The 13249-nt window shown below is 42.1% G+C and overlaps 1 protein-coding gene across 1 annotated transcript in view; it reads left to right on the forward strand.

Moving 5' to 3' along the window:
* pigg (phosphatidylinositol glycan anchor biosynthesis class G) overlaps positions 1 to 3339 on the forward strand; it is a 113139-nt gene extending 109800 nt beyond the window's left edge. The window contains exon 13 of the mRNA XM_017437705.3: positions 2234 to 3339. Within this exon, the coding sequence (XP_017293194.1) occupies positions 2234 to 2480 (247 nt within the window). The 3' untranslated portion in view covers positions 2481 to 3339. The remainder of the gene's footprint in view (positions 1 to 2233) is intronic.
* Positions 3340 to 13249: the final 9910 nt, after the last annotated feature.

Below are 13249 nucleotides of genomic sequence, written 5' to 3' on the forward strand. Positions count from 1 at the left end.
TGGAGTCAACCTGAATCAAGACGGCCACCGCAGCTAATCGACCTTAGCAAACACAAAAGTTAATATAACTGTGAATTTTGCAGATATTGACCTAAACTTTGATGTAGTAGTAGCTGAGAACCATTCCGAACACACACTTCAAGCACTTACAGTTGCAGCCAAACACAACATACAACACGACAGGTGATGTGCAGTCCTTCCAGGAATGCTACTTTATATTCTGTTTCTTTAGTTAACAATTCAAAAACTGCCAGAAGCCATTATAACTAACTTAGTCAAACCAGTGCAATCTATCTATACACTCATTCATTAAACATGTTTATCATTTAATTGAAAATTAGCATTCTTTGAAGCAGCCCCATCATATTACATAGCAGCTTTAAATGAAGATGTTGCACCATCTGTTAGCTCTTGGTGTATGTGTTGAGGATGGCTTTCAGCAAGTACCACACCGAATCTTAGTTCAGTATCTGTAAAACTGAGGTTGAGCCATTTTGTGTTTGCTAAGGTCATTTAGATCAGCCAAGATTCATTTTGTTTTTCATTCTCCCGATCAATTCTTGGTGCTACAACCGGATTGCCATAGCAGTGACAGTGGCTGTTACATGTTGGATCAGTGCACGGCACGTTACACTGTTTCTAACCCTTCTGTGGTCATAATTCGTTCATTTTGTGTCACAGACACCCAATAAATGTAAATAGTCATTTTAGGAAAAGTCATGGGCTGTGAGACATGGGTGGCTTAATTTAACAAAGTTATAGAAAGTTTTAAATGCTTGGAGGGTAAAAGAAAAATAGCCCCTAGGTGCTTCTAGTGCTGGAGAATAAAGGAAGCTTCACTCTTGTTCAGGAGTGCGTAAATCTGGTCAGGTAGTATGTTATTAACTTTTGGAGTCAACCCAATTCAGTATGACCTCCCCAGCGAATTAATCTTAGCAAACACAAAAATAGCTCCAACTCAGTCAGTTTTTTTCAGATGTTGATCTACAGTTTGGTCGAGTAGTAGCTGAGAGTCATTCCCAACATATACTCTGAGCCCTACACGTTGAGTGAGATCTTTGCCTAACAAAAACAGTGTATAGTCACATATAATCCTCTATATGTACTTAATCCATTAAATAAACGACACACGGTAGAGCTACAGCTCACTGAGTCAGCCAGTGATCGAGCTGATTCATTCATTCATTTCTCGACTCAGATGAAATAAAACATTTTAGCACCTATATAAAAAAAATCTGCGTAATATAAGCTCCATTGTGATATCAATATTGTTATCCATGCGTAAAAATTAAGAAGGATTAAAATCCTAAAAGATCGTCGAAGATTACGAGGATTTACAGCTGATTCCGCGAATGATGGACGTCGGCAAAGAGCCGAGCAGGAGCTGGCCCTTTGGACCGCTTTGCTCAGGTGTTATCCACAAAGGAATAACCTGAAAATTTCCAGCCAAACAGAGCGATTCCTCATCTTCATCCAGGTGTGAGAACAGGAAGTTAAACACAGGACTTCCTGTTGCTGCGAGTTTAAGAGCTGGATTCATTCAGACCCGTTCTGATGATCGTTTTCTGACAATAAATTGGTAACCAGTAGACAGAATAAAAACAATTCAAACTGTGTTGGATTTGTCTTTAAAAGATCGATCTAATGGGATTAAAATATGTTGCACAGGCTAGTTTGCTTTTTCTTTGTGCCAGCTACCTTTCCATTTGGATGATGCAGTTTCAAATGAGTAATGAAGTTCGACACAGAGCTACAGCTACACACGCTGACTCTGAACAGAGCTGGAGTAAAGTTCAAGTCACTGTAGTTGACTAAGAAACCACAATGTTCCCAACCAGCAGACTTTAATGATAGTAGGGGGTCCTGAAGCTCTGGACTTCGTTTGTTGTGATCTCACTTCGTGTGCTTCCTTTTAAACGTTTTGTGGTAGAGCAGAGGGTTCTGCGCTGCATCTGTTCTTACATGTGTGATGAACCGAAGGCTGCATCCATTGTTGTTTCATGCCCGTTTTTTTAATGTCATTACCATCTTAATCAGATTTTAGAAGCAAAAGCTTTATTGTGAAGAGATAATTGGATCTTCATGTGTGAGAGAAAGGTAAAAGTGTATATTATTGCCTTGACTATAAATCACCAAACAGTCCTTGGTGACTCCAACTGTGCACACATAAAGCCGCTCAGTTTTCCACTCTTCCTCAGAAAGGACTGCTCATGAATCCTCTTCCTCTCCACAGGAGTCCGGTCGCTGTTAGCCACGGTTGCTACTGCTTGGCCCTGCTGCGGTCCGTGCCAGCCGCAGCCTACATCGTTCTGGTGACGGTCCTGCGCTACCATCTCTTCATATGGAGCGTCTTCTCGCCCAAATTACTGTACGAGTCCATGCACCTGCTGCTGACGGCGGGAGTCTGCCTCTTCTTCATTACGATGGAGCAAAGCCGGAGCTCGAGTAAGTCTGAGGGAGCCAAAGACTCGCGACAGTGAAGCAGCACGCCTGTATGTTTGTAAAAAGAATAAAAAACCGCAGCCATGCAATGACCTGTAATTTAAAGCATCTATTTAAATATTTCATTTTTTTTCCACGAAGAGACATGTTAGAGTAAAAGTGCGATGATGAGATTTTGGAAGGAAAAAGAACTTTTCATTTGAAGTGGACCCCGAGCTGCAGACGACGAGAGAAACTCCACGAGTTATTGGAGAACTTTGACGACACGTCGGGAAGGTTTTGTGCGTTGATAATTCCGTACACGGCTTCCGCTCATCCCGCCCGAAACCGCAGCCGCCGGAAGTTTTTGCCGAGCGAAGCAGGGAACCATCGGCTCACCGAAGAAGCGGAGGTGCGAGCAACGAAATGAATCATGGCAGCATTCCGGTTCGCAGCTTCTGATCCTGCTGCTGCTCACTCCGAACACAAACACTGGGATCATAGAGACACGTTTGGTTTTTCCTGCTGTGATGGATCAAAACCTCTGCTTAACAAAAAAAAAAAGAACCTCCGTGGACTCATCATGAGTTCATGTTGTCTCGGCCAAAGAGGTGCAACAAAACTAAACATAAGTGTGAGGGAGATGCCAGACAATGCAGCGTTCAAGCCCACACAGAGTTCTAAGAAAAGGGTCTAATCAGGCAGCATTAATGAAAATACCTGTGTGGGTGAAACATGGAGGTGCAGAGTGGGACACCGCAAACACTTCTCTGAAGAATTTATCCAATGTGCATCACAAACTATCCGGTAAATTATGTTGTTTTTTTTTCTTTCCTCTGTCCTCGTTTCCCCTCACACAGGTTCAAACCGGTCTCTGTAGATATTTTTGTTCATAAAAAGAACTGAGGTATGAGCTTATTCCGTTTCCTTTACTCTGGGCTCCAAATCAGTCTTGGAATCTTGTTTAGATTTGCAGCTACAAGTCAGAATAATGATGAGTCTGGAGGTGCGCTGCAGACTCAAACTTTCATGACTTGTAGTCAGGTTTAAATTCACAAACCAAAGTGGAAACTGGCTGCTAAGGAGGCTTTAAAGCAATACTTCACATCTTTGGAAGTGGTGTTCTGTGTAAAAGTTATCGACAGCTCAGTTTCCTGTGCAGGCTCTGGCATTCCAGGAATTTTCATAATATTTCTACTGGACTAACTGTCTAATGTGAAATTAATAAAGTTTTTTTTTTTTTAAACAGCTGTCAAGGTTTATAAAATGTTCACTCGTCAATACGGTCCAAACTCTAATCTTCTGGCGTGTGAGTGCCAGTTTCTAAACCTTTACATCACTGACTGTTTTCAAAATGCACGGTTACTTTAGGCAGAAATATTCTGACGTTTCTGCCTGAAGTCCCGCAGGCCTCACAGGAAGTGTCGCCGTGTGCTGCAAATAAAAAACCGAATTCTCCGTAAACAATCGTGTGACGTGAAGCTGACAGCAGGGTTAAACGTTTCCCTCTGGTCTTGGCTCGTCTCAGACTAGCCGTTAGCTCCTCAGTATAGTCTGGTCAAAAATGAGCTCTATTTTTTTTTTTAAACTGAGGTCGTTCAAAGAGCTATCTACGACAGGTACGATGCCGGTCGCTCGTAACTTTTGCACAGAACACCCTTTAACTCGGAGCAATAAGAGCTGGACTGAAGTGTGGCTCCTCGCTGTTTCTGTTTCTGTTCGTTTGATCCAGTGAAGGCTGTCTGTGTGGTCTGTCAGCTCTCCATCGTGTTACTTCCTGTCATTTGTGCGGATGAAAACACACACACACACACACACACCCCTCTGGAGTGTGCAGGGCTGCTGTCCTGTTGCTGCAAACAGCAGAAAGGGAGACCTTATTGAGCTGTTCTATCTGTTGGCTCCTGAGCATCAGTGATGTGGACGGACAGCTGCAACGACATCAAAGCACCTCGTTGACAGCATCATCATCATCATCGTCACCCTTTGCGACTCGGGCAGAAATAAAAGAAGCTGAAAGATAAAGCTCCAGTTCGCGGCGTCTCCCCTCGCTCCCACCCCAACACTTGTCAGTCAGCTTGATGAGCCGGCTGCCCCGAAACAGCATCTCGCCCGAGGCTGAGATCCCTCAACATCCAGCGAACTGCCACAGGCAGAGCGGAGGAGGAGGAGGAGGAGGAGGAGGAGGAGGAGGCAGGTGCCACGATGCCTGGGGACGGCGTGTTTGCACCGTGTTTCTGAGTAGATTTCGTCTGATCCCAGATGAGCCTCGGCCTTTGTTTTTTTTGTTTCGCCGCCGCCTCTGTGACGCACCCTGACAGGAAGCTGAATTCAAACGTCCCGAGCTTCATTGTGAAGTCAGACAAGCAGCAGGAGTTCGGTTTCGAGCCCCGAGTGTCGGCAGCGGCGACGTGGCGCACGTGGATCACCTGCAGGCCGGGTTCCTCCGCTCAGTTAATTTAGTCTAAAAAACTGCTGTCAGGTGCCTTTTTCTTCTCCTTCAGCACGACGGGGAATCTGAGTCTGACTTCAAACAAAGTCTGCTATAAATAGTTTATGAGGCAGCTAATAATCGACGCGGCTCCGAGGATTAGTCTGCCGCCACTCCGCGTGCTTCACGTCCCTGCGTGTCCAACAGAACTCGCCGTGAAGGCAGACGGGTCGAAGTGCACGCGTTGGCTCAGATCGTTCCTCCGGAAGGTGATTTAGACGCTTCCGGGACGAACGGCTATACGTTCTCTCAGAGGAAGATCGACTTTCTGTTCCGAGAGATAAAAATAATTGTGGGTATGGACTACTTAAAGGGTTTCTGCAGAGCCGGAGACGAATTGTGCTCGATAGCGAAACGTTCCCCAGCATCTCATCGGCCTCCTAAATGGGGGGGAAAAAATAGCCTGTTTTCCTGTCAAGTCTCTGAGGAAGTCTTTTGGGTGTTGAGTTTTAATTTATTAATAATAATAATGTTTGTTTGTTTTTTTTTCCTATTTTTGTTCCTGTGTATTTTAAGCAAACCAAAGCTGCTAGAGTGACTGTATTTATATCACGATCCTTTTTCTTTTCTTTTTTTTCTTTGGTCACATGAGAGCAACACAAAAGATACAGATCAGCATGTAAAAACAAAAAACAAAAAACATGCAGCTGAGGACAGTAAATGATTTCTTTGTCAGAGTCTCTGAGACACTCTGCTCACGGCGAAGGACTAAATCTTGAGCCTGGCGTTTCACAGACGCGCTCGTCTCCTTCCTCGTTTCTGTGTTAGGGACCACAGCAGGTGGTTCCTCGTTCTTTCCTTTTTTGTTTAAGTTTTAGGAGCTCCCAGAACGCTCCAATTTGTGCTTCTGCCCGCTTGTTCCTCCTATCACGTCGGTGGTGTGTTTGTGTCATTTCTGGTAACTATGCAACTCATCCTGCTGAGGTATTCAGATGTTTTTACTTCCCTGTCTGTTTAATATTGGTTTTGGTGTGAAACCTGATGACTATTTTTTACCTGCTTTATTTTCTAAGTATAAGAGTTTGTTTTGAAGCCAGTAGGCCCTGTCTGCATTACTCCAGATATTTCTCTTCATGGAGAATAGTTTTTCCATCCACACAGTTCTAACAAACACACTGAATTACGAGTGGTAAGAACATCCACATCATTGATGTTTGATTCACAATGAAGGAAAACTAGACATGAAAAGGTGGAGAAAACTGGGGTTTGGGCCCGGTCCCAATACTCCCCCTCCACCCTACGCCCCTCTATGAAGCGTGTACTCAGTCCAAGTGCACAGAAGGGTTTGTGTTCAGGTTACAAGCATGCAGACATTGGAGAATTGGGACAGTCGACGGGTTGCATCATCATCTTGCGCCTCTGGGACGTAACTGTGACATCCAACATGGCGGACCGGTCGCTGTTTTGGTATTTTAAGAAGGTGCCAGTACGATTTTAAAAGTACAGTTCAGGTATTTTTGCTTTCCAAAGTCATTGCAGGAGATATTTGGCTGTTGAGATGTGTTTTGTTCTGACTTGTTGAACACGGAGCAAAGTTTGATAGTATTCACACCTGTACAGCAGAGTGACACAAGAATTAGTTCAATACTTTACATTTAAAAACTGCTTTTTTTGTAACAGACACAGCTCGCTCTGTCACTATTGCCATATTTCTGCTGTTTAATTTAAAACCCTTTCATTGTCAATAAAGATAATAAAAATAATCAAAATGTTGTACACAAAGGGGGCGGGGCTAAAGAGCACTCCGGAGAATTGGGACACACTACGCACTCGAACCCTTCAGCGTGAACGCGCGTTTGAAGGACACGAGGGTGCAAGTGCGAGTATTGGGACCGGGCCCTTTTGCACGCGCTCCACGCCTTATTTCCTGTTTTTGGGTGTACCTCTGTGGCAGCACCACAGCACCACATACAGGCCTGGCATAGTTATGTACCGAATGGGCAGTTCAACCTAGAGATTAGACTCAGAGTTTATCAAATCTCAACAACTGAAGGGTGAAATTCGTTCATCCCGGGGGAACCCTTATTATAATACTTACCATGAATAAATAAGAAACCAGGTTTCTTTTCTTTAAGGTTTCATTCCGAAAAATAATCTAAATCAAGAAAGTAGAATCAACAATGAACAATTAGAACGATGACAAGAATATGACTAACACTAAGAGTTTAGAGAATAATCTGTGTGAGGAATAACTTTTAAGTCATTACTTTAAATGAGGATTTATAAAGATAGCAACAAGTAATACTTTAATAATGTAAGGTGAAATGGGAATTATTAGTTTATCTAAAACTGAAGAATTCTTTGAACAAAATGTTTTGATTTTACCATTAATGTTTGGGTTATTTTCTGTGTGGATCAAGACATTTCTAGAACCAGTGCCATGTTTACAAGGACTTTTTTTTTTTTTTTTAAGAAATGAAAAACAGAAACCCTTGCTTCCGTGTGGATGAGACCTCGGAGTCGTTTCTACACCAAAGCCTCTGATGCATTTTAAATGGCTCGTGACTTCCTGCAGATAACACGATAATACGGATGTGAAATTAATGATATTTTAATAATTAATGAGGCAATAAATTCCGTCCATTCCACTATAAAACCTGAAGTTCAGAGGGATGCCGTGAAATCGAGATATAAGTCAGAGCGGGACGAAGTGGACCACTGTTGTCTTCAAACAGTTCAGTCTCAAAATATTCCAGTGTTTAAGGTGAACTCTGTTTTACCTTCAGGTTTTCATTACATGATCATTCCTGCTGAATGTTCACCAGGATGAAGTTAGTCAGCTGTTTTTTTATTAATATTTATTTAAACTGTAATGTAAAACTAATGATGATGTAAAAGTGGGCTTTTATAAACTACTATCCAAATTTTGAGACTGCCTTGGAAATGAGTTAACTTGTCATTTATGAAATTCTAGTTTCTGTGAAAAAGGGTCTACTGTTGCTCCTTTGTTACCATTTACCGTTTCCTCTCAGTTAATCACCATTTCAGCACACAATCAAAGCCTAATGGCAAGAAGATTGGGGTAAAGTGTGACAGACATTGAGAAAAAATAACGGGTGTGTGTGAAATAGACTGCTACGTCATCATTTCTGAAAAGCTCCCCATATCCAGTCCACCAAAAACCAACTTCCCGCTGAAAGGGGCGTTTTAAAAGAAACTTTTTACCAAAAACTTACCAAAGAATTTGCGAGCGAATGGGACGTTCAAACACAGACGTGAAGAGCTGTCGATAAAAATATCCCGAGTGGTGCAGACGGGGCCTGAAACAGCTGTGAAACGAGAGAAAAGTTCCCGGTTTCTTTTGTTCTTCCTTTCCTTATTACTGAAATAAATTACACCTGAAAGATTCATTCCAAGTGTGGATTTGTTCTGCTTTAAAAACGATCGCCACCTGAACGTTTACGTCTTTTTTTTTTTTTTTGACATTTTAATAAAAGTCCGTGAAGATCTGTGGAGTGATGTTGGCGATTAGTGGCCCATTAAATTGTCCTTCAGTCACGGTGACAAACGAGGGGCTTCTCTCTGATGTTTCTTCTCTCAAAGTTTCTTCCTGGTTTATTAAAACTGGACAAGAACCCATCTGTGAGCCTGTGTTTTTACATGAGCCTCAGCAGTGGGAGGATGACAGTTTAGTAATCATCCACTATCCACCCACTAAAATAATTGTTTTATGCCTCCAGGAGCTGGACTTCAGTGGCACCATTAAAGGAGCCACACTCTCCACACTTTTCTTCTTTCTGAGTAGGAGTGTCTCTAAAAGCCTCCGAAGTGATGATGCACCGAAGATGTGCTGTTTTCCTCAAATGTAACATCCTACACAGCTGAATCTGTTTCGTTCAAATGGAAGCTGATTGTTTGAAACCAAAATTGTCCAACTCTAATTCCACGTTTTGTGTTCTTATCCATGTTATTTCAACCTCTTCTATATATAGTTTTGTTCCAAAGTATAAATCATCCCTCGTTTTATCACCCGCCACTGAAGGCAAAGGAGCGACAATGTTTTTGTCCTTGTCTGTGTGTCGGGTTCATTTCTCGTTTGTCTGTTATCTCATGAAGCGCCTCATTCAATGAACATCAACAGCTGGTTAACTTTTGGAGTCAGCTCAGTTTAACACAGCATTAGTCAAAACAAACTTGGCTGTAACTCAGTCAGTTTTGGGTTTTTTTGGCCTGTTATGGCATATCAGGCATACCATATAGAGAAGATGGCTGCCTACGTGTGCCAGGACAGATTTGCTCTGCAATAAGGATATGTCAATACGAGAATCCTAATTGCATGATTTACTTTATTGAATCAAGACTGAATCTGGCATCATAGTAGGCAGGCCACGTTGCTGTAATAGTAACCAGTTTGTATGACCATCAACCATCAGGACCGTTTGTGAGTTGGTGCGTGAAGGTGTATGTGTGTGGGGGGGAAGCATATGTGTAACAGAAAGACAGAAAGACTGACTGTATATATAGAAAAAAAATAAAAAAGGGTGTTCATTTTATGTGGCTGTGTATGTACTAGTATGCTACCTGGAGATGCACAGTTAAAAGAGTGCCGTGAACAGTAGAAGGCCCACCATCTACAGCACCCAGGAGCAGACAGGACAGGTGGATCCAGCCCCAGAAAGCAGCAGCAGTCCCAGGCAAACAGACACCGGGCACCACCCCAAGGCAGCAGCGTGTCCGCACAGAGGTAGGTCGTCGGCGAAGCACAGGGCCAGCAGCCCCCAGGACAAAGAGGTACGGGGGGAGAGGCAGGGCACCAGCCTCTCAACCCAGCCACGCCGCCACCTCCCGCCACACAGGCTAAGCCCGTTACCCAACTCCCCACCAGCCTGCAGCAGAGAGACCGCCCAGAGCCCCCAACACACCGGGCAGGCAGCAGTCCACCACAGCAGCTGGAACCCAGAAGGACCAATGTGAAATGGCACACACTCAGTCAGTTTTGAACATATTGAGCTAAAATCTGGTGTGGTAGTAGCTGAGAGTCATTAGCAATGCAGACTCTAACACATCTCTTAATATCATGTAAGATCACACATAAAGTCATTTACAAGCTGTAGATCTGCCCCGTCTCAACATGAGATGAACTTAATTTAAAACTTTGGCCTGGAAGGTGGAGGGTGATATGCATTATTTTAATGAAGAATTAAATAATAAAGCAGCTAAACTCTTTTTCTAATAGTCCTAGCGTCTTGACCAACCTTCAGGCTTTCTAAAAGTTTTTTTGGGGATGTTTTTTTTCCTGTTCTATCTCTGTTTCAGTTCAGTTCCTGACCATTTTCAAAGGAACGATCTGTTTCTTTTGTAAAGCCGTTATAACTCTGACCTGTGAATCATTCAGGCGTAAAAAAAGGCTCCTAAACTCAAAGGATGACCCAGAGTTGTGTCAACACGTAACGGACGACCTTTTAAATAGACCCGTTTAGCACTTTGTTACCACCAGCCTGTCACAAAGACACAGTTTGTTTTCCTCCTCTGTTGAATCTATGAGAAATATCAAAGATAAGCGTTTGACACTGGAAACAGTATTTTAGAAGTGGCGTCGTGATTCCCAAAGAGCTGCTGGCTGAAAACATGACAAACTGATGATCAGCTCCTCTGTCGGGTCTTAGCTGGATCCTGCTTTATTTATTTATTTTTGTTTCGATGTGTTCATCTGCTGCAGGTAGTTTTTAAGCCCGACACTTCTTCTTTTGTCCTCCGGCTGTCCACTTTTCTCAGTTTTACTCACACACCGGTTACAGGGACTTGTCAAAAATGAATGAAAACCCAACAAAAGTCCAAACAGAAAGATGAAAACTTCCAATGACCTTCAGAAAAATTACAACAGTCTGGCTGCTTGGAGGCAAAACATTTAAAGGAGAACTGAAAAGGGTTTTGAAGCTAACATCAGTCATCATTTCGTTTTTGTGAAGCAATCAGATGCTGTAGAACCAGGCTGGGGAACTAGTTTTTTTGCCAAAGGGCCAAATGAGGAACTGGGACTGTTGTGGAGGGTTGGACCAACGAGTAAAACACAATTCTGGTGAATCTCTTCTTCTTTTTCTTTCATCTTTTCCCTTATCAGGGGTCTCCACAGTGAGTTATTCTCCTCCATCTAACTCTGTCTTCTGTGTCCTCTGTCCTCACTCCAACTACCTCCATGTCCTCTCTAACTGCATCCATATGTCTCCTCTTTGTCTTTTTCCTGGCAGCTGCATCTCTAACATCCTTCTACCAATATACCCACTGTCCCTCCTCTGGACATGTCCAAACCATCTCAGAATCTGTTCAGGGTCCATTGAAATCTCAAGACTATCAAGGCTTCCTGGAGCTAAATGTGCTGCTCAGAGTCAGAAAGCTTGGTGTCAGTCACAGGTCTCAGGTCCTCCAACAGGATAATGACCCAAAACAGCAAGAATGGCTCAGAACCAAACATTGGACCGTTCTGAAGTGACCTCTGAGCCCTGATCTAAATCCTGATGAACATCTGTGGAAGGAGCTGAAACATCTGGAGAAGGAACCCTTCAGACCTGAGACAGATGGAGCAGTTTGTTCATGAGGAGAGGGACAAAACACCTGAGGACAGGTGGAGACGTCTCAGAGAGAGGGACAGAAATCACCTTATTGACGCAAAAGGTTGAGCAACAAAATGTTAGTTTAGTGAACCATCTTTTTAGTCGAGGTCAGTTTCATTTGCTGTTTTTTTTTTAAACAAATCCGTTGAACCCAAAGTCAAAAGCAATAATTGATTTTGTCATTGGTTTTAATAAATCTTTCCTAATTACTTTTGTCAGTTTCGAGGGTTTTCAGTGACCTCTGAGGGTTTTTCTTACTTTTTCGACATGGTCCACACAAAGTTGTTCACATCTGTATATAATATTAACAATAAACATTCACAAAAACATATGTGAACCAACTGCATGGTTTTGCAGCATTTGAAACATCAGCATCAAACTAAAAAAATTCAACTGCACTTTTTTAGATTTATTTTTCCCCCATTGAAAGAAATTAGGTTTTTGTTGGGTTTGAACGTGTGGCCTGAAGTCATGCTTCGACCCTGAGGGACAACTACTGTCCTAAATGATTATCAGTGAGAAGATCTCTTGTGTAAAATGTTCTCTTCTCCTTGTTTCTTTTTCACAGGGTACATCACAATGCAGCGAGGATTTTTAAACACTGATAAACTCCTCATAAGAGAACACAACTGTATTTGTTGTTGTTTTGAGAGAAATCAGAAAATTAGACTTGTCGTGTAAATTTTTGTAAAAAGACCTCGTTGCTTTTTATAGTTTGATGTGGGTGCTGCTCTGTATTTTCTTTTTTTATATTCTGACTGTGCTGATTTAATTTAAAATCCTTAAAACAACGTTCTGTTCTGCACAATCTAGGCTCCCTGCCTCGCCACCGACTTTGCTGGCATGACTGTAAAAATAGTCCTAAATCCTTCACAAACTCCACTGCTGGTGAGCGCACTGACGCAGCCGAAGCAAACATCCACCCGCCTTCAAAATAAAAGCACTACAAAAACCAGTGTCAAAGCAAAAATGAAAATTTGGGATTTGTGTGCAGAATAATTTATATTTAATTTCTGATTTTATTTTTATTTTTTTTTCTAACTGACCTCCCACAGCTAATGAGCCAAATGTGGCCCTTTTTCATCAACTCTAAGACTCTCAACTAACAGCTCATTAAAAAAAAAGGAAAAGTGCAGCCCGGTGTCATCAATCAGACATGCCTCGCCGTCTGCAGGTCGGTGAAAGTGGAAAAACCAGGAGTGAAGAGGTTGGGAGCGGATAGACCAAAGGATATTCAAAAAAGGAAAAGTGGCAAAAACCAAAGTTTTTCTGTGACCTGGTTTCAGTGAAAGGACTCGCTAACAGCAGGTGTAGCTATCAGATCTTTAACCAGGTGGTTATTAACCATTTTTAAAGTATTGGACAGCTGACAGAGGCTCTGTGTGAGCTTGTTTATTGGTGCTGGTTTGTTTTAAGGTTGTCTTTGTGCTGAAAAAGGACATAATGTCAATTTATAGCAGGTTTTCTTTATTTCAAACTGAATGCTTCTGTTGTTGAAATCCAAACTGCATCGTTTTAATATACAGGTGCTGGTCATAAAATTAGAATATCATGAAAAAGTAGATTGATTTCAGTAATTCCATTTAAAAAGTGAAACTTGTATATTATATTCATATATTACATACAAACTCATATTTTTCAAATGTTTATTTCGTTTAATTTTGATGATTACAAATGACAACAAATGAAAATCTCAAATTCATCATATCAGAAAATTAGAATCTTGTGAAAAGGTTCAAAATTGATGGCACCTGGTACCACACTCTAATCAGCTAATTAACTCAAA

The sequence above is a fragment of the Kryptolebias marmoratus genome, linkage group LG9 (genome assembly GCF_001649575.2).
Source record: "Kryptolebias marmoratus isolate JLee-2015 linkage group LG9, ASM164957v2, whole genome shotgun sequence".
In the NCBI taxonomy this organism is placed as follows: Eukaryota; Metazoa; Chordata; class Actinopteri; order Cyprinodontiformes; family Rivulidae; genus Kryptolebias; species Kryptolebias marmoratus.